Source organism: Lycorma delicatula, chromosome 6 (assembly GCF_047948215.1).
Source record: "Lycorma delicatula isolate Av1 chromosome 6, ASM4794821v1, whole genome shotgun sequence".
Lineage (NCBI taxonomy): Eukaryota > Metazoa > Arthropoda > Insecta > Hemiptera > Fulgoridae > Lycorma > Lycorma delicatula.
Window position 1 is genome coordinate 130,582,597 of NC_134460.1, and position 23,296 is coordinate 130,605,892.

A 23,296-nucleotide genomic window follows, 5' to 3' on the forward strand; every position below is an offset into this window, starting at 1 on the left:
TTTGAAGAAATACAAACCAAATGACTCCATTAAAATACGAAGCCAACACTAAAAAAAAGCAGCATCTGAAATATAGAAAAAGCAAAAACTATAATTGTAATCACGAAATGTTATAAGTTAATTTATTAATAATAAAAAAAAACTATTCAGTATATTCTGCTAAGTGGTAAAACTTATATCATGAATAGATATTTTTAATGAATTTTATAGAATTCTGAGGTATTTAAATAAGTATAAAGAATAGTAATTTATGATAAACTATCTAAATCAATATGTGCACAGTTGAAGTAGGAGTGAATTCTGAATTCTTTATAAATTTAATTGGTTTGTTTATTACATAAAAACAAAAAATGATTATATTTGTTGTATTCTATAAATGATAAGTTTATTCCTGGTAAACTTTTTACTTCACAAATAAAAACTGACAGTCCATTTTGATTTCAAAAATAAAAAGCTACATAGATTCATAACATATTATCCTTGTTTATTTTATAAAAATCATTCTGAGAAAACTTGTTGATATAAATATAATTACACAATCTCATTTTAATATTTCTGAAAAATTTATCTTTAAAAAACAAATATATATTTTTTATTCTTGTTATAGTTACATAATCTAGAGATTAAAAAAAATTATAATAAAGCCTGTAAATGTATTAATAATATAAAATACATTAAAGTTTTTATCAATGAATAACAAGATATGATACACAATATACACATACTATGATGTAACAATATATATCACACATATTCCACAGCAGGGAGTGTGAGAAAGGCTTAATAAAGAAATCAAATTTAAGAAATGTGTGAAAAATAACAGTCAAAATTGAATTTTAAAACTAACATTTTAAAACTTTCAAATGTTAGTTTACAAACTTTCATAACGTGTAGTAATAACAGTTAGTAATGACATTTTTAAACAAATGTCATTATTAAAATCAAATGAACATCTATTAATAGGTTGTTGAAAGTAAGAAAGTACCAGATAAAAATTTAACATATTATAACTCATAATAGAACACTGATTTAAACAGTTTCAGAGTATTTTTTCACAACTTTAAAGAAATTAAGGGCATGTATGAAGTTGTGTAAAGTAAAGTAATTAAAATTAATTTGGATAAACTTTCATCAGTCATATCATTAATTTCCCAGCAGGAAAGACTGCTGATAAATAGATCATTTCAAAAGGACTCTCACATTTCACTTATTTATTTATTAATTAAATATTTTAACTAACAATGTGTTTTTTTTAACGATATGAATACAAAAGTTACACCACTGATGAGTTAGTTAAATTAAACATAACTGAAATAACTTGCCGCTTGAATGTTGGCCATCGTAGAATTTATAATAATCCTCTCCAATAAATGGACTAACATTAATCAATATAATCTAATGAAAACTTTGTGAATGGATAACCTGAATAATGGAAAGAATAAAAAGAATGCAATTTAGTTTTCTAAACATAATATAATCTATTTTAAATAGAAGGTATTGCTGAATCTTACATTTTCATTCTTGTAACTACTATTACTTGTTTTATTCACAAAGATATAACATAATCAGAAGTATGTTAAGAACTGGGAACAATTACAATCAGGAAATAAGAATGAACCTTACTGATGTGTTATGAGTATTAGAATGGACCGATCAGAAATCATAAAATTAGAGACATAATTATTTTTTTCATGATCTTTCCAGTGGATGACTTTTCAAACTGAATTTTCCTCAGAACATGTATCAGATACAATCAACAGACAAGGCACTCAATATAGGTATATACTTAGAGAAAACAGATGTTTACTGTTCTAAGTTCTATCAGAAACATGGTCTTAGTGAAGTATACAGGGAAAATAAAATCCTCAGTTAATTGTAATCTGGATGTAATCAGTGAAAATTTATTTTGCAAGTCAGTTAGTATATGATAAAGTATTAAAGTTGAGCATTTTCCAGCTCTGCTAGTGGCCATTTCATCCAAACAGCACTACTCTTCTTTATTTTTCTGAGCTCTTTTATCTGGAAATCTCTGGTCTCACACTTCGTTGTATGTTCTGACCAGGATGAATTAAACTACCAGACATTTTTCTTCTTTTTTTTTTCCTTTTTTTTGTCTTCAGTCATTTGACTGGTTTGATGCAGCTCTCCAAGATTCCCTATCTATTGCTAGTCGTTTCATTTCAGTATACCCTCTACATCCTACATCCCTAACAATTTGTTTTACATATTCCAAACGTGGCCTGCCTACACAATTTTTTCCTTCTACCTGTCCTTCCAATATTAAAGCGACTATTCCAGGATGCCTTAGTATGTGGCCTATAAGTCTGTCTCTTCTTTTAACTATATTTTTCCAAATGCTTCTTTCTTCATCTATTTGCCGCAATACCTCTTCATTTGTCACTTTATCCACCCATCTGATTTTTAACATTCTCCTATAGCACCACATTTCAAAAGCTTCTAATCTTTTCTTCTCAGATACTCCGATTGTCCAAGTTTCACTTCCATATAAAGCGACGCTCCAAACATACTTTCAAAAATCTTTTCCTGACATTTAAATTAATTTTTGATGTAAACAAATTATATTTCTTACTGAAGGCTCGTTTAGCTTGTGCTATTCGGCATTTTATATCGCTCCTGCTTCGTCCATCTTTAGTAATTCTACTTCCCAAATAACAAAATTCTTCTACCTCCATAATCTTTTCTCCTCCTATTTTCACACTCAGTGGTCCATCTTTGTTATTTCTAGTACATTTCATTACTTTTGTTTTGTTCTTGTTTATTTTCATGCGATAGTTCTTGCGTAGTACTTCATCTATGCCGTTCATTGTTTGTTCTAAATTCTTTTTACTCTCGGCTAGAATTACTATATCCTCAGCAAATCATAGCATCTTTATCTTTTCACCTTGTACTGTTACTCCGAATCTAAATTGTTCTTTAACATCATTAACTACTAGTTCCATGTAAAGATTAAAAAGTAACGGAGATAGGGAACATCCTTGTCGAACTCCCTTTCTTATTACAGCTTCTTTCTTATGTTCTTCAATTATTACTGTTGCTGTTTGGTTCCTGTACATGTTAGCAATTGTTCTTCTATCTCTGTATTTGAACCCTAATTTTTTTTAAATGCTGAACATTTTATTCCAGTCTACGTTATCGAATGCCTTTTCTAGGTCTATAAACGCCAAGTATGTTGGTTTGTTTTTCTTTAATCTTCCTTCTACTATTAATCTCAGGCCTAAAATTGCTTCCCTTGTCCCTATACTTTTCCTGAAACCAAACTGGTCTTCTCCTAACACTTCCTCCACTCTCCTCTCAATTCTTCTGTATAGAATTCTAGTTAAGATTTTTGATGCATGACTAGTTAAACTAATTGTTCTGTATTCTTCACATTTATCTGCCCCTGCTTTCTTTGGTATCATTACTATAACACTTTTTTGGAAGTCTGACGGAAATTCCCCTTTTTCATAAATATTACACACCCGTTTGTATAATCTATCCATCGCTTCCTCACCTGCACTGCGCAGTAATTCTACAGGTATTCCGTCTATTCCAGGAACCTTTCTGCCATTTAAATCTTTTAATGCTCTCTTAAATTCAGATCTCAGTATTGTTTCTCCCATTTCATCCCCCTCAACTTCCTCTATAACACCATTTTCTAATTCATTTCCTCCGTATAACTCTTCAATATATTCCACCCATCTATCAACTTTACCTTTCATTTTTCTATTGTTTTATTTTTATCTTTCTTTTTATCCATACCATTATTCTGTTCTTTGTTTGCTTTTCACTCTCTCTACCAGGGAGAATCAGAATGAAGAATTACAAGCCACACCTTCAAGCAAGCAAGATACAGACAGAATGAATCCCATTCTGATTTTAATTAAATTTACCACATTTGTTCTAGAATTAATGCTTTCTTGCATTTTCCTGACTCAAAATTTACATTACCAAAAAATTTTATTATGTTGACAAATGTGAATTTTTCAAGTAATAACATTTAATTATATGTTCTATTTTTAATTATGTCAATTTATTATAGATTCTTGACATATATCGATATTTAAAAAATAAATTACCATTTGTTAACATAAATATTCAACAATATCTTTTAAATCATTCATTGAATGTTTTTATGAGAAAGTTTTACTTTTTCCACTACTGAAGTAATAACAAAAAATTAAAGTAATTCTATATAGGTGGTTTATAGCAGTAATAAATTATAAAGAAATCATGCCTATATAAAAAGTACTGTTTCAACTTATTTTCCACTGCCTTCAGGATGAAAATTCCTTGTACAAAGTCAGCTGTAGCAAATATATCGTATGGAATTTAGCCTAACTGTATCGGAGTATGACAGTTCATACTATTTCTGATAGATGACAAAACAAAAATACATACTGGAAGTATTTCCCTGTGCTGCACTTGATGGGAACATGAATATGGACAGGGTATATGTTGGCCATAATGCACAGAACAGAATCTTTTAACAAGCATCTTAGCAAGCAACTGGTGTATGGCTAGAGTCAAAGACATACAGCAGTACTAGTCCATACAGGACATATATTACTTGTGCTACAGCTAACGTGTTAAACACCAGCAGTGGTCAGCTACTACTTTTAGAATGGAACAAAAAGTAAGATACAAAGCTCATCTTTTAAAACCTTCCATCTGCTAAGAACAACCCAGAAAAGATCTTGGACTTCCTAGGTAAATAGAAGAAATGAGTTAGAAGAATCGGTCATAGATTCCCGTTAGAACTCACCTGGAGGTCAAACTCCTGTGGTATTAGACAAGTAATCCCTGAAGGGTACGAAAGCCTCACAGTTCAGAGCTATCAGGGACCTCAAAGGACGACTTTTATTCTTGTAAATTGGGGATAAAAGGATTAAAGATCCTCATTAACCTTCAGCACAATATGACAGCTTCAGCTGCCTTAATACACTTCTTCATCAAAGAGTAGAGTACACAATCTTCCTTTGTTACAAAAATCCTGGATGTACCAAGGAATTATCATGGTAATCAATTATTCATAAGGTAAGATGTTTACAACTTGATCAACAGTAGGATTGCTTCCTTATAAAATACAGATTGCAATACTTACCTTTATACAACTTTTTTTCAGATATTTCATATACTGCAGTGACCTGGAAGTGAAACATGCAATAAAAAGCTCTGTTACAACTCACTCTCAGCCATTTCCATTTAACTTAAAGACTGAAATCTCCCACTGGAGAGCTGGATGGGTGGTGGCCATTATTTTTCAGAACAGGTAGAGCCTTCTGCTAGATAAGATGTCACTGCCAGTGCAAACTGTAGGCGTGAAGAGGAATTGTCTGATGCATAAGAGAGTAACTTCTCTATTTCTTACTTTCCAAAGACTTATACGTATTAAATGTTGAGAACAATATTACATTTAAGGGTAAGAAAAAACTTTTTTCAACAATTGTGGTTCATAAATTTATATCTGAATAGCAAATCTTTTAAAAGAATTGTCAATTCTGAACTGAAAAGGCAAAAAGTTATTAATGCTTATTGCTCTAACTCCTCTCTGTCGAGTGTAAACTCTTCCAGCTCTAAATAAACTACTGATTTTAAGGAGACTAATAAGATTTTAGAGGCCTTCACTAGAGTGAAATGGTGTGGTAACTAGTAAAGAAATAATCCCTCCCAAATTATCAGATAAGATTCCATGAAATTCTATAAAGAATTAAATTTTCTCTCCATATTGCAACTCCAACAGACCATTGTACATGATTTTTCCTCTATAATAGATAACTTTGTTATGGGGGATGGCAAATCAACTAAAAATAACAAAGGAAGTTTGAGAGGTACTTCTGAGATCATTTCATTGGTTCAATGTTTCTTGAGGGTGCATGGGGGGGGGGGTTGTAAGTTTGGCAAGTAGCAGGCTTTGGCCTAAAAAGGTTAATAAATTTCTTTATCCTCTTCTGGACAGGCTGGAAAGAGTTAATATTTTATTAATTAATTATATCAAATAAGCATGAACATATATTTTACATTTAATATCTAAAGTTTAACACACATATCATAAACATTGTACGGTCATAAAAAAGTATTTGTTTTTATTTAAAAATAGGACAAAGGATAAAATGGACAACAGACAATGGATCTAAATACTTAAGAAAATATGATATAAAAATTATAATGTATTTATGATTATAACATATTATAAACAATATTACCATGGTAATTCACAGTGATAAAATGTGCATAACATTATTCTAAACATAATACAATATGTACTATAAAAGACACACTATTTATCTAATTTAATTGAAAGTATATTCATAATCTTACATCAGTCTGACAAAAATTTAATTAAATTACTAATAGCATTATATTTTACAACATATAACACCCTGTTTTTATTCAACTGAAATTAACTTAAACAGATGAATGTTTAATATTACACACACTATAATTACTGTTACATTAGTTGTTAAAATAGAAAAAAATACAATAAATCAAACTTATAAATATAGCAGCAGCTCAATGAATAGCTAATCTTAAATTATAGTAGTATTATTTGCCCATAAATCATTGTTTTATTTTCCAGTACATATAGTCAGGCACTTCAGAACAATAAACTGAAAATAAAATTAAAAATAAATTTGTTAAAATTTATCATCATAATACATTTTTATACATATAATACATTTAACTTATATTCTGTTTCATGCATTTTGGTTGTAAAATCTGATGGATTTAGAACAAGCAGGTATAAAAAAATCCAGCCTGAAACTAAGACAATGGACACCTTAACCAAAGGTAAAAAGCTAGCATGATGCAAAATCACATTACTATTAATATGAGTAGTGATAAAATGTACAGTGTAAAGCTACAGCAACTGTGGGGTACTCATTTTTTTTGTCACCTTTACAAAGTTTCACAGTATAGATTAAAAAAAAAAACTAGTACAGTATAGTAGTGATAATCCTAAGGTTCAGTAATCTGAGTTTCTAATACCTTGAGTAAACTGTAAATATACACAACTAACAAATTACCTTTTTCAATATTGTAAAATATATATGATAGGCCTTTTATCAAACTAGATTTTGATTACCAGTCTTTTCACTACACAGACCTACCTAAATTGAATTTAATAGCAAGGCTATGACAGACTATTCTGTCATTAAAAAGACTTTATGTGTCTGTCCATACATTACAAGAAATGAATCGACAAAAACCTATTGTTAATACAGACTCTAATATAATTCCCAAGAAATCTTGTTAGTATGGCATTCAAAGACGTGAGTTATGATACTTGAGTTTTCTTTACCTAATAGTGTTTTACTAATCGTTACATGAATGACATTCATTCATACATTATATTTAATACATATTCAGTTTGAAAATATCACGTTTTTCAGTATGAAAGTTCATTTAAAACCTTTTTAATAATTTGAATGATTTCAAATTTTGAGACGTGACTGAGAAAAAGTGTAGATTTATTTGAAAACTCAAAAAAATTTATTAAGTTAATAATACTTTATTTTCATATACACCATTTTGTCTTAATGTTCTGAACACATTTCTTTGTCTTACAAAACATATCCATAGTTTCTGCACAGCCCATAGATACAAGCACTTCTGTTTTTCAGCACATTTTCTTTTCTATGTTTTATGTACATAAAATAAATTGCTGCTTGAGTATGAAAGTGACATTGAAGTCTCAAGTATTTAAGTCACCTAGTTGATATGTTTAGACAAATGAAAGCATTACTTGTAACTGACCTCAGTCAGTGTTTATCCACCAAGTAAATTTTACTTCAGTCATCACTATCACCCACAAACATATCTTTCATGGATTTTAATTTTTTGAAGTTGTCACACATGTTATAACGGTCATATTTAAGGAACATTTACTGCATTCTATGTACTGGTTTCTCTTGTTAATTAAAAAAATAATCTTTTTTTCTTACAGCATTACATACTGTTATTTCTTATCCCTGTAGAGCATCAGTCAGTCCCTGGAATGCGTATAACAGCCATGTTTGCAGAAAAATGTTAATTTTATTTATGAAAAGAAAAATAAGAATAACCTTCTACAGTTCACTACATCTTAAAATAAATACTATCACCATGATTTGAAACTAGATTAATATAAAAAAAACAGGATTACATGCACAGATTATATCATTTCAGTAACAAATTTCCACTACACATGAACAAACTGTAAATCAGCACATACAAATTCAGACTATCAATTAGGGTACACTTTACCAGTCCAAGGTTAAATTACTACCTTCTTTCATGTATTTTAGAGTATACCTATAAAAAAATGAATGCCTGATAGAACGATATGGCACGTCATTGACAGGTCTCTACACTAAACAGAATTTTCTTTTCTAATTTAGGTAAAGTGAAAATTGCATAAGTACAGGCCTATATTGTATTAATAAAATACAAGCCTTTATAAAACTATTTAAAAAAATAATTTACTGAAATGAATATTTAAATCTACAAATACCTACTGTGCTTAAATATAGTTATGACAAAGTGCTTTTTCAAATGCTTCTTCTTCTGAGGTATAATCACGTATTATACTTATATCATTTTCATCATTATCGTGATCATATCCATTGTCTTCACAAGAGGTGGTGCTGCTATTCCCATCCTGTGAATCACCACTAGTGCTTTCAGGTGCTAAACCAATAAGCTTCTTTATCGAAAGTGGTAAATCTTGCATACATGAGAATTGATTATATATAGCTTCAGCTGTACATAATGTTGAGTTTAAATCTATTTTTAATGATAGGTCGTTGATATGCTGTAAATAAATTTAAAAAAATTCATAAATTAATTTAACATTCATGTTCTTTTAAAAATTTAGAAACCTTATTTTTATTTTTATTTCATATTCTGTAATTATAAATAAATAAGTTCATCAATTTTACTACTGCCGTCAAACATTAAAAACAACTGGATTGTTATTTCTTCATTTGGTCTCCTACCCTTTACAATTTGTGAAATATTGAATATAACAAACAATTTTTAACCCTTACACATTCTACATCATACTTAAAAAAATGTATAATGGTTACCTATTTAAATTTTAATAAATAAGTTTAACAATTCTCAATCAGAGGTTCACAAATAAAATCATTAATTTTTTTTTAATACAAGCTCAACTTAGAATTCTTTATCCAGAATTGACTGAATCATGAAAAAAGGTACATCTAAAGAAAAACATATTTAATCCTTATACCAAGTACTCAATATTATGATATTAAATAATAAAGTTCTGGGATCAATCAACATGATTCATGATTCTATGAAAGTCAGTTATAATTTACTGAATATTATTTGTTAGTTATATGCAGAGCAGTTGCAATCAGAAATATTATAGAGCAATTTAAAGCATCATTAACATCTCATTAACATATACTTTTTCTAGTAAAATAATAATTTATTTTTTCCAGAACTCATTAATCAATACTATGATTTTAAGAAATATTATGAAATGATAACATTCATAATAAAATAAAGTGATTTAAATTTTTATTAGTTTCATAATTCAAAATAATTAACTACCTTTTGAAAAAATAATTATGTACCCCGAGAGCCAAAACCTGTTTCTGAAGTGCTATAACATCAAACTAAATTAGCAATTCATGATTAATCATTCTTAAACAACAAAAAATCATGTTTTATTACAATCACAACTCAATTCTTATATCACTACAAGTTTACATTACTTATAAAAATAGAATATACTAAAAGAACTGATATTTTTATAGACCACCATATCTTCTCAACAATGCACAAGTCCAGCATTCAGGTATTATCTATTAAAATACCATTTACATAATAATAAAAAATAAACTGATACTGGAAAAAACCACCATAGTTTCATAGTTAAATATGCAATATTTTATCATCCAACCATATAGGTTTTTACTATCCCACACTTTAACATATTCAGGTAACAAATTAAAACACTTATTTTCATAAAAAAAGCAGGGATAAATAAATTTTTTTAGTAATATTCATTTTTCACTTAAAGCAAATAAAAGTGTGGTAGTTAAATCATCTGAGGAAACTTACAATGTTTTTACAACAGTATGGAACACTTCCATCCAAAATAATATACAAAAACGGGCATAGAATGACGTATTACTTTAGTGAAACTGTAATTTAGGAAAATGCTGTCATCAAGTTAACATGCATGAACAGAACTGGTTCAAAAATTCTGTTAATACTTTTCTCTACACTGATCTGTTTCACTTACATATGTAATAAAGAGATGATCTCAATTTTGTGAAGTAAATCCAAACTATGAATATCTGAAAAATCATCAGTGATGAGAACAGCTATAAGAAAGAGATACATGTAGAAGAGTTTCAGTGATGCCCCTTTGGGAAAATTAGCAATGATAGAATTATAATGAAAGCCATGTTTGTCTACTATCGAGAAAAATATCATCAGGTGCACATTTCCATACGTGTACTTTGGTGGTGTACAGCGCAAAATTAAAATGTCTGTCAGAATTTCTGACTAATTCCATGGCACAGTAACAGAAACCTTCAACAATAACATAAATGAGGATTCTGTCATTGTCATACTTTTAGAGTCATTACAATCAATCATACCTAAAGCTTTTGGGTTTTAAAGTTTGAAAATCAATCCAAAGTATAATTTTATTGTTCTAGACAACTGCAGATATAAAAAAAAAAACAATGAAAAGGTGTAGAAATATGAAACAGCTAACAAATGGTATGGTATGGTGAGACACAATTTGATTTGTATTTGTCAGAGATAGCAATAGCGTGTAGTAAACAATGGTTTAATAGAAATACACGTAACAAATTAAAGACTTGATGAAAACTCTGTCACATCAAAAATAGTTATTAATAATAAAGTTGTAGAGTAAATGATATATTCACTTATCTAGGATGTGACATTTTGTTTGTGCCAAGCAGGTGATAAAAATATTTTACATTCAAAATATTTGCAAAATTCAGCTAATTTGAGCATAATTATAAAATGTTATAAGATAGTAAAATTACCTAGTTTACTTTAAAGCAGTTAACTATGGACAATGTATAAAAATAAAATTGAATACATTCAGATAGCTGAAATAAAATTCTTAAGAATTAAAAAAAGTAATGAGGTCACACATGTACAGAAATCATTAAATTAGAAATAAGCACTACTATAAAAGAAATTATTAGATATTATATAAATAATTACTTAGTTCTTGTAAAGTTATGGAAGGTTGCATTTACATGAGAAACAAAAATAGATTGGTGGACCAAGTCTAAGAAGAAAGGAACATGTTTGACAACCTACACCCTCAACATAATAATGGCAATTAACAAATTCATTAAAGGCAAAGTTTGTAGAAATTTAATTTACCAACCTAAATTACTTTTTTCATAAAATTTGAACCACAAGAGCTATACTTGTATAAATGAAAAACATTTAAAAGATTTTACACAGCAAAACTATCCTGTAGTTATTCTTACACACTGGATCAAAATACTGTGTTTTTCTTTTTCATTTAAATGCATTATTATCAGTTAGTGATTTGTGAGTCTATACAAACCTCATTACAAGTTAATAACTAACTATCTTTTCACAATTTTTTTTAATGGATTTTGTTTACTTTCACAGGGAAAAATTTTACGTTAAAAAAATTAAAATGTTGAATTTAAAAGATATAAATTTCAGTTATTTAATAATATGTACATTTTAAACATAAATCATTTTTCTAATACAGAACTTAATCCAGTGTAATAAATACCAAATATTATTAATAATACATTGCCCTTAATAAGAATTGAAATTTTAAAGCCACTAACCTGCCCTAATTATGTCTAATATATACACAACTTGAGGAAAATTGTTTTCACGTAGTAGACAGTTTTATAAAACTAATTTTACATTTTCGAAATTATGTAAAATATTACTGTAAACAGCCCTACAATCACAGAATAAAATGAGTAGGTAAAAATAAAGAACTGAAGAAGAGTGCAGTCACAGTAGGTTACAAAACAGTATATCAACAATAATTACTTCAGTAGTTTTTTGCAATGTTGAACAAATAATGACCGTGGAAAAATAAAACACCATTAAACAAAATTAAATTTATACTACTTGTTAACATTTAAAACAGATGCTTCTTCTTTTTTAAACAGAGGTATACGACTAAACTTAAAAAATCTTTAGACAAAAAAAATACAAAGTGAATGTACATCATAAAGTAGCTAACCTTTAATATTTCTGTAAAACCATAATTATTTTCTATCAAGATATTTTTTTCACAATCTAGTATTGCAAGACAAATAAGAAGGTGAAAATTTCGGCAAGGCAAATCAGTCCAAAGAACCTATAAAAATAAAAATAAACATTCATTAAATATGAAACAAATAAGACATTGAAAATAAAAAACTAAGATGACAAAAATAATAATATATATATCCACAATTTACTCACTTTTAACCAGGTAATAAATTTTCAAAACTTAATGATTCTTCCCCAGTACAAAAAAACAATTGTTGCCGCATAATAAATAAGCTATAAGTCAGAACTCATATTATCTGCTCATCTGAAATAAGATTTCTCTCTTATGTTTAAGAACAGAAAAACACCCCTTTTACAGGAAAGTCGATGATATAATATTCTGGTATATGGAAGGTAAGTTTTTATTCACTCAACACCTAAAGTTATAAATGGTGAAAACCCGCTGATAATAGTGCACTTTCAATTCATCAACTGTGGTGAAATGTGGTCCTTTGATGTTTCTTTTGATAACAGAAACTGCAATGAAAAAACAACTTCTTCTGCTCCCCAGTCACTTTAGGGATATTCTCTTCATCCAACTTGAGTATTGACCATCTCCAGTTAGCATTAGACAACTGCTTACTTACTTAGAAAACTACTGTGAGCTACTACAATCACTGAAGGGGTACCAATAGCAAGATTTATTCAGGTCGGCTAAAATTATCTGGTTATGATACCTAATAAGACATTATTTTAATGGTTTTGTGATTTAACCACTTAATGGTTTATTGTGCTGGTTTTGTGGTATAACAGAGACTTCTGTACCATTAAGTAATCAAGAGTGATTACTAGATAGATCTGGGAACTTAAAATGAGTTTCAGTAGTTTTTCTTCTTGTTACAAAAAATAATAATCTAGGCAAAATTTTACTTTCCAATCGGTCATTATCTAATATGTAATGTGCTTCACCAGGTATTTTATTTTTACAACTTCCGTTTAATTGATTCACATTTAGTCAGAACTTCTTTATATGTTTATATATTAAAGTTTGTGAAGTTAATTGATTATACTTTTAATATTTGTATTATTATTTAACTGGCATTCAGTGTGATGCTGAGAACCAGAAAACATATATGAAATGTTTTACTGCAATAGTTAAACAATACAAATCTTATTTATAATTAAAATTCTACTTTAAGAAACAAATTTCTAAGATTCCTTAAATTGGGGGGAGAAAATGTAGTGATTATGACATATAAAGAGGATGGATAAAAACAATGAAAACTATCAGTTGAATGGGAAATTCAAGGTAAGAGACCACTATATTTCATTCATCTGTTTTAGAGAAAAGATTAATGAATGTGGATCATTCATTAATGAGAAAAAGCAAGAAGAAATAGGTCAAGAAATGTCTCCCAGCTCTTCTCATATAAAAAAAGGAAAATTCTTCTTTATGAAATAATGATTCATAAATTTATAAGCTTGACAATGAAAGAATAACAAAAAGGATTTATTATTGCTTGTACAAAGATTGATAAAACCATTTTTATGGACGTTTTACCAAAAACCCATTTCTATTCAAAACATAAATTAAAAAATTTCCTTCAACATGAGTGTACTTCAGAACATAGTAAACTTTAATTTAATGATTATGCTGAACCACTATGAGAATGGCAAAAATGACAAAATTATAATTTCTTTACAGAACCAAATTATTTGGTTTCACTTGTCACTTTTAGTAATACTAAATTCATTTAATTTGTTACCACATATATATGCCAAATTTAACATCGGCGGCTGAACATGGTATAGCAACTCAGATGCGAACTGGCGCATAGTATACAGACGCGCTGATAAAAGCATTACTACCATCGCGCAGATAACTGTGCAGTTCTCCCACCATAGCGGCGCTGCAGCCCCACCACTCTCAGGCTCCAATAAAAGAGCGAGCACAATATTCTTTCCAATAAAAGAGTTGTGCACGCTCTTTTCAATTCATCAATTCGATCACCACCTGGAGAAGACCAAGAATAAGAAGATGGAAGAAGAAAGAAGTTCCCTGGCCGGTTCAACATGGGACCTCCCGGTGAATGTCAACATCTCCGCCAGAGAAGCAGACCTAGCCAGCCTGCCAAGGGAGCCGCTGGACGTGGATGCTGCCTCCCCGCTCCAGCTCACCGGGCTTCAATCACCCTGGCTGGCGGACTCAGCAGCAGTACCCAGCCCAGCATGGGATCGCTCAGGGAGAACCACCTTGGCTGTACCAGCAAAGGACAAACGATGCCGACCTGACACTGCGGGGCCACCACTGCCATGATGTAGTGGGAACCCAACTGCCGCTGAGGAAAAGCCTAGTCTGACTTCAATGGAGGAGCCGCAACTCCTGACTTCGCCGGAGACCAACTTCTGGACCCAACAGCTCTTCTCAGAGCTAAAGCAAAAAAACGGCCCTTTTCAGGGCCAACACAAGGTAAGAATTACAAACCGTTGATGCCATTCGACAACAACAGCCCTTTTCAGGACTACCATAAGGTTATTATGTGCCATGTGCCATCAAAGCCATTTGGCGAAAAATTATACCCTGAAATACCTTAAACAAACCAGTGTTAGGAGTGGGGCAATTAAACATATAAATATAACTTGCACTTATGTTGTATTTATACTTGCAAAAACTTTTATATGTAAAAGTATTGCAGGAAATGAAGGAAAAAACTATCACAAGAAGGGATTGAATGCAGAAAAGAAGTCTACTTTTAAACATAGATCTACGAATTAAGTTATTTTTATTCTTTTTGTCAAGAGTATAACGCTTTGTGGTAGCGAACATAAACAATACAAAACGTACAAAGAAAAAGAACAGAGGTTGGTATAATGTGGTGTTACAAGAGAAAGCTGAAAATCAAATGGGTTAATGAAAAATTTAATGAAGAGGTCTGAAGATAAACAGAAGAGGACAAACATTATGACAAATCTTATAAACAGAAGAACTAGTTGCAACTGGTCATATATATATAAAGATATAGTTTTAATTAATTTGGTAATAAAGGAATGTGTAGTATATAAAGGGTAAAAAATACATAGGAAAATAAAGACTGTAATATACAGAACAGATGACCAAGGATGTAGGATGCCAAAATTAAGTTGGTGTAAAAGATTGCACAGAACAGGAAAAAAAGGAGAAGAGCAATAAACCTGTTAAATGAATGACGTCTCTAAACAAAATTATAGAAATAACAAATCATATTTCCAAATAAAATGTAATGAAGTCTTGACAACAAAAAATTAAATATTGCTAACAGAATAAAAGAGAATGCAGAATCTCTTATGTACTGATGTTTAATATACAGCTTGTCTACCAGCTGGTGACCTCTCTGCACAAAGCAAAGGAGTCTATTCTGTTACAAAATAGAATTCTAGGAAAGTATGCAATACTGTCTAAAACAGCTAACCATTCATTGCTTTTGTTAAGTATAATAATACTAAAATAGTTTTAATTATGTTAATTACAACCACAATAAACTAATGAAATGCATTTATAATGCTTATAATTTTATTTAAATTAATTAATTAATAATTGATAAATCTAATTAATTTCACTGTTTATGAAATAATAATGGGGAGAGTATTGATCTACATTTCATGTTTTTTTTTTTGTTTTTTTTTATTCATACTGAATTTAGTTTAACACCCATGAAAATATCAAATTTCTAATTAATGAATTATTTAAATTGACTTTTACACAGATTTCCTAATTCAAATTAGAAATGGTTTCAGTTAAAACACCTTTTTTTTTTTAAATTTTGCAGTTAATAAATAAAATAGTCAATCTTACTGTAACAATTTCTACTCAACAGTTACTTTCAATGTCACCATCATCATCTTCCTTCCTATCCATCACTATTTTCTTATCACTACACAAATTATCAGACTCCCTACCCTGATTATTATTAATGATTCAACCATATTTTCTGTTACACTTCGCGATGGTTTGGAAACATTCAATCTCAACCTTCCTTGTACATGAATGTATCCTTCCTATCGCATTCTGCCAAACAATTTCCAAAAAATTTCTTTTGACAGTTCCATTACATCATTTAAATCAAATTTAGTACTATGCAATACTAACCTTTTAACTGTGTCCAAACAAAATCTATCAAATTTAATTCTGCATTAGATAGGCTGTTCCTTTTCTTGTCCAAAAAGAATTTTCCTTTTCAGTAAGAATGTAATCAATTACATAGTGACCTTTATTCATCAAATAATTTCAAATAATTTGATTTTGGCCATATCTGCTTTAAACCAACTATTATGATTTGTCAGTTCTGTATGTCTTTTGTTTCTACCTGTACATGTGGCATGAGGGATTATCTACCACAAAGATACTATTTCCTGGCCAATTCAGCATTAACTTCTCTTGAATCCATCTCAAGTAATTTCAGAAATTCATATATTTAAGGTAATAAACATTATCATTGCTATTCAGCCAGGAATGAACCCCATTTTGCCATCAATTACATATTCTTTACACCTTTTGAATAAGGAACCTTTAAATATTAACCACTTTTTCTGTTTAAGTTCAGCCTTTGTAATCAGTGTGACTAAAATGAACATAAGTACATCCATATGCAGTTGGATGGGATGACCCTCATCTCTAAAATGTTTTCATAATATACAAAAAAACTAAATCTTTTATATTGTATATAGTGTTTTACTACCAGTTCAGAACAATTTGATTTTATTTTTTGTTACATAAGACCTATCATACTAAAACTTTTTGTAAAATGTTTTTCTCTCAATGAAACAACCCCTCATTTTAGAAAACAATGTTTTGATATATAAAACATTTACACTACTGGTCTAATAATACCTTTAAAAAATTATCATGATGTAATTATATTTGTCACTTTTAAATCCTTATGTGGTTAAGTAAAAGGCATATTTCCTTTACTTTCTTCTTTGAATTAACTCTTTTTATCTTCAAGAATCTTTTTGGGGTTCAACTAGAAATGTCCAATTATATGGGATATTAACCACAAAATATATGTTTGAGTAATGGGACATATATTTTGTGGTTAACTTAATTATTACTAAGTTTTTTCATAACTGAATGGTGTAAAAAAATGTTTACATTCAACTGGATGACAAACTCTGCACATTCACTCAGACTGCACAGGATGGATGAACAATAAAGTGTGAAGTTTCTTTGCTCCATTTATGCAAGGACTCCAGCCAATAGACAAATTCTACACTAAGTAATAAAAAGTACTTACTTCCCATAATGTCATAATGTCATCATTATTAAATTCTCTTTTAAACAACACCAGAATCCATCGGAAACAAAAGAACATATTTGCTGATTCATGACGATCAAGATATGTGGCAAGTTCTTGATCAGCAGCAGATATAAGACCAAACAGAGCAGACATTTGGGTTTTCATACCAGCTTGATCAACATCAAAATTGGAACTCTAAAAAAAAGCAAGGCTATTAGATAAATAGTTTGATTATATATACATCATAATAATACATTTTTATTAGAGAAAAAAAACAATTAACAATTGTGATTTATAAACCAAATTATAATCTATATATAACACATCTTTTTCACATTTAAATAAAAATGATTTTTAAAAGTATTGCTGGAAGAAGCATTTCTTAAATAAAAATATAATATTAAAATATTTTATGTTTTCTCTTTCATATTTATTAAATTATTACTTCTTATTACATTGAATTTGATGAATCTTTTTTATTTTTACATATATATATTTTTTTTTCAAAAAATAACAACTTAACCACTAAAACACATTAACAGAAAACCTAAAAAAAAATAATACCAATAGTCGACTCATGGTATCCCTCATCATCAATTCCTAATGCTATAATTACAGTGTGTTGTAATTACAGAATATTCTTTCATTGATTTACACTATATAAATATATAATTAACATGTTGTTTAGTGTGTTACAATTAATAATTAACACGAAGCATCCACGAAAACAAAAAATTATTAAGTATAATTCAAACTTACCAGTTCATAAAAAGAAACTTTTTGAATCAATGGATTCATTATTAGTTATTAAAATACTATATCAGGTAATGGTATTACCTAAATTACATCAAAATTTTATTTTATGTACATATATATACATATATATATATATATATATATATATATATATGTGTGTATGTGTGTGTGTGTGTGTGTTATATTTGGTTGTCAGGTGACCCACTGGTTGTGAGTTTCCTAACATAAATCAAGTCATTCCCAAACACAAAAGTAGCTTAGTAAAAAACAAGTATAACCAGTAATTTTACTAAAAAAAAACAGAAAAATGAAGTGGTTCATCACTATCTTCTTTACTATGGCAATGTACTGCTCCATATGAGTATCCAGAGTTCACTGAAATGCAGGTAAAATCAGCCCACAACATAGCTTCACGTTGTTCATAACAGGGACAATTTGTATAATAAAAACCATAACTCTTAGAGAGGAATTCTTATTATTAGTATTTCATATCAAATTAAGTGTTTTACATGTACCAAGTGATACAATGTATACAAAAGAAAGAAGTATAAAAAAGAAAGGTAAACTATCTAAAGCAACAAATTAATGTACACCTTTTACCAGTTGTCTCTATTCATTTTTATATTTAAAATTACAAAAATTAAAAATAAACCAGTAAGTATAATAAGTGAGCAAGTTGCACCAATTTAAAGTATCTTTTAATCCTTGCATCACATTTAGCCTTGATTTTTTGTAATATCTACCATTACCTAACTAAAAACAATTGAATGTAAAATTAGAATTGAGATTTTAAAATCAATATCAAATAAGAGGTTTCTTTTTAATATAGTTGTTCATAAATTATAATAAACAGATCAAAACTACAAGTAACCTTAAAAGTCAAAAGTTATCTCCCAATTAGTAAATTCAAATAATTCATACTGTTTCTGTGGTTCTTACACAATTTTTATTGTTGTTACTGGTAATCAATAAAATACAGAAGATACAATATTTAAATTTTAAAAAATTCATGTGTTCACACATTATTTATTTTTAAAATATATAAATAACTTTAAAACTTTATTTTTTTTGACATCTTTAGCAACAATCCTTTGCTTCTTATATCACTAATTAAAATGTGTTTTGATACTAGCATCATTTTCAGTTTCCAATTAATGATAAATTATTAATTAATTTTAAAAAAAATTAATAACATTCATTAAAAACAGAAGCTATCCATTATACAACAGATACATCTGTTCATTAATATATAAATACTGATTACAGTATTATTATTTTTTAATAAAAAAGAATGATTCATTCTTTGGTCATAAATTATTCTTCAGTTATCAAATTAATTCTGGACTTTTAATTATAAATTTTTTCTAGATTTAAAAAAAAAGAAAAGAATTATTAACAAATTGCATGTACAACTTGAAGTATATACTGCTATAGCCCTGGCGATAAATAAAAACTTGGAAAAGCAGTTAAGTGTAATTTAATTAATTTATTTACACACATCATATATATATAGATCATATAATATAGAACATTTTTTTTAAATTAAAATAATTCATCAACATATTGATCACTGTGCTAATTAAATTCAACAAATAACAACTTAACCACCAAAATACAGTAACAGAAAACCTAAAAAAAACTAATATCAATAGTCTACTTTCAAAGGATCCGACACCATTAGGTGATATATGCAATTCTATAATTATAACACATTGTAATTATAGCATTTGGGATTGATGATGAGGGATACCATGAAATTCGACTATTGGTATTATTTTTTTTTTAGGTTTTCTGTTAATGTGTTTTAGTGGTTATGTTATTTTTTGAAAAAAAAATATATATATATATGTAAAAATAAAAAAGATTCATCAAATTCAATGTAATAAATATGCAAAATTTGCAAGAAATTATTTTAATTAAATTAATTTGAGAAAAATTATTTTCATAAAATAAAAAAATAAAACAAAAAATATTTGTCGAAATCGTATGATTGAATAACAAACTAACTTCAGATTTATATATTAGTATAATAATATGATATAATAAATTGGTAAATGGTTTGATAATTTATAAAAAAATTTTTTTATTGCTATCATAAACTGTCATCGAGACATGTTGGAATGAGAAGGGAGGAAGTGGCAGGGCATGTGTGAAAAGGGAAGGGTGGAGGAAGGGGAAGTGTGTGCACATGTGCAGATATTGATGGAGACAGGGCAGGGAGATAGCAGATGAAATGATGACTTACTCTCACAACAGGGTACAGAACAAAACAGCTTTGCACCAATTTTCAACTTTGATTGTTAATTACTTTGTAACTGAAAATACGGTTAGAGCTGGCAAATTGCATTTTGTAGAAAATTTTAAATGCTTTCAAAAAACTACCTTCCACTTTGGTCAATTACCTCACCATTTTTGATAATTGCGTAAAATCGTAAAGCTGTGTGCTATAATGTTTGCTTAAAGGTGTGGGTGTATTTACATTTCATTTCAAAATGAAATGTAAATAAAAACTTTCATGTTGTGTAAAACTTAGTCTCCAAAATTTCATCATGATCAGAATAAAACTATAGAGCTGTATAAAAGACAAATGAAGATTCTTCTTTATATATATATATATATATATATATATATATATATATACATACACAAAAATCGATTTTTTTTAATTAACCTTCAGTAATGAAACTGATAAAATATTGGCTGAAGTATAGAAGCCTTATTTAATATAACAGGATTGAAATATAATTATCATTTCAATTATTTCTCAGAACATCAACTGAAATGCTCTCACAAGTTCATTAAAATTTCAATTAATAACATCATATTGCATAATATTAATAATAAAAATAAAATTCAAATAACAATGTAATTTCATAATACTAAAATTAAAAAAAAAAATAAATTAATAATATTTATACAATAAATTTCTTAGGTAGAAAGAAGTCCAATAAGATAAAACTAACTCACCACTCTATCCATAAATCCAACAAAACACCAAAATGCATCAACCTCATTTGACATCAATATTAATATAGGCGATAATAAATCACTCATTCCTTGTACATAACCAAGATCAAAATTGTACATAACGTAAGTCATTAAAATATCATTTAATAATGACAAATTTGGATTGTTATCACCAGCAAAGAAATCCATAGTTCGATCAGTTCGATTTACATCCTTTTCTGTCAAAAAAAATAGAACTATGTAAATAAAAGGTCACAAAAATAACGAAATAGTACAAAATTTTGTGCTAATTTATTTAGGTAGCCAGGTTTACTCAAATGAAGGTAAATATTAAAATACATAAATAATATAACTGAATAAGTTGGGAATGTTAAGATAAACACAGAGTGGAAAACAATAAAAAAAAAGTACCAAAGAATTCAAAGAGTGATAATAACAAAACAAACCAAAATAAATGACCATATGCATACTATTGAATCATACAGTCAAACTTCATGTAATTAAAAATAATCAGGCCCAAATAGCGTGAAGACAATTAAAAAAGTATTCAAACCATTATACACACAGGTAGTCCCAGAATGAGGAAACAGACACACTTCAGAAATGCATACCACATTTGTTTCTTTGTTTTCTTTCAAAATAAAGAATTTATACAAAGTGTGTATAAAACACTTTGTTATCCAATTGTCAACCAAAGATTTTCTTCTAATATAAGCTCTTAATACATAGCAGTAAGGTGAGATCTAAATTTCTATAATTAAATAATTATTTTTTTTTATAAGACAAAGCTAATCTAAACTAAACAATTTAAAACAGGATTTCACAACTGTTATGTCAATTATTTTAAATTAATTTTTTATGAAAGTAGTAACAACTCGATAACAATTAAAAGAAAGAAATGAAACATTCTTCTTTGTATTGTATAAATAATTAATTACAAAAATTTCCCCTAAATCAAGATCCATATTTTTAAATTACACAAGAGTATGAATAATTATTTACATTATATTTCCTTATACAAGCAACAAATTAGTAATCAATGTATTATACAGAAATACATATTCTATAAAAATTACACTCTGCTGCATTACAGAGATATGTTTTTAGATTGTGAGTATAAACAATAACACAATTTAATTTACTAAGTAAAATTTAAAGAATTTCTAACTTTTAATTTTTTTTAGATTCTTCTAAGATACAATTTAATCAATCTTTCTTACAACAAAATAATGAATTGGTATCTCTATCTAAAAAAATACTCCTACAAAGATATTAAAAAAAAACTGATTTTAATTACTTAAAAATGCTAGATTAACATTTTATTTATTATTAAATAAATAGGTTTGGCTATAAATTGGTTTAAATAAGTATAGTGCTAGATGGCGCACATCTATAGACTTGAAAGGAAAAAACACGTAAAATCAGCCTACAGCTTATGAGAATATGAAAAATAAACCATAAAAATCAAGAGGAAGTGTTACAACATGACAGATGGACATTTTTTAATATTTTTAATTCTAATATTCATATTATTATTTATAAAGAGCAGAAGTTCAAAGTTTAACAAAACTTAAAATAAATTTAATTTCCTGATTGGCACACCATGTACACATGATTATCATTTTATTGATACAGAAACAGAAAATTCATCTAAATGTTAATAATAGCTGCATTATTATAACAATAAAATTATGTCTATGAGATTGCCTGGCTCACCTCATTTCACTCTCCATACACATGCATGCACGCACGCACACACAAAAAACTACACATTGATTATTTATTTTGAAGGCAGTTCCATAACATATGGTAATAAACAGGAAAGAAGCAAATGTTGCATGATAACTTCACACAAAAATGTTGTTTGTTTGTATGTACAAATGTCATGAACAAATGATAACCTTCACCTCAAACAATGTTTAGATGTTACTGCATAAATCAATAAATAAATATACTTATTTTTGGATCATTCAACCAAAAACACTGTTTTTAAAAAGAAAAGATATTCTAAAATAATAAAACGTTATGCACGTGTATGTGGTATATAAAAAAAC

At 28.3% G+C, this 23,296-nt stretch overlaps 1 protein-coding gene across 1 annotated transcript in view; it reads right to left on the reverse strand.

The window, feature by feature from the left end:
• Positions 1-6,147: 6,147 nt before the first annotated feature.
• Positions 6,148-23,296, reverse strand: part of Tbc1d15-17 (TBC1 domain family member 15/17) — a 52,043-nt gene continuing 34,894 nt past the window's right edge. The window contains exons 8-12 of the mRNA XM_075368519.1: positions 21,243-21,460; positions 17,517-17,714; positions 12,236-12,352; positions 8,496-8,791; positions 6,148-6,608 (exon numbers count right to left, since the gene is read on the reverse strand). Of these exons, the coding sequence (XP_075224634.1) occupies positions 8,501-8,791; positions 12,236-12,352; positions 17,517-17,714; positions 21,243-21,460 (824 nt within the window). The 3' untranslated portion in view covers positions 6,148-6,608; positions 8,496-8,500. The remainder of the gene's footprint in view (positions 6,609-8,495; positions 8,792-12,235; positions 12,353-17,516; positions 17,715-21,242; positions 21,461-23,296) is intronic.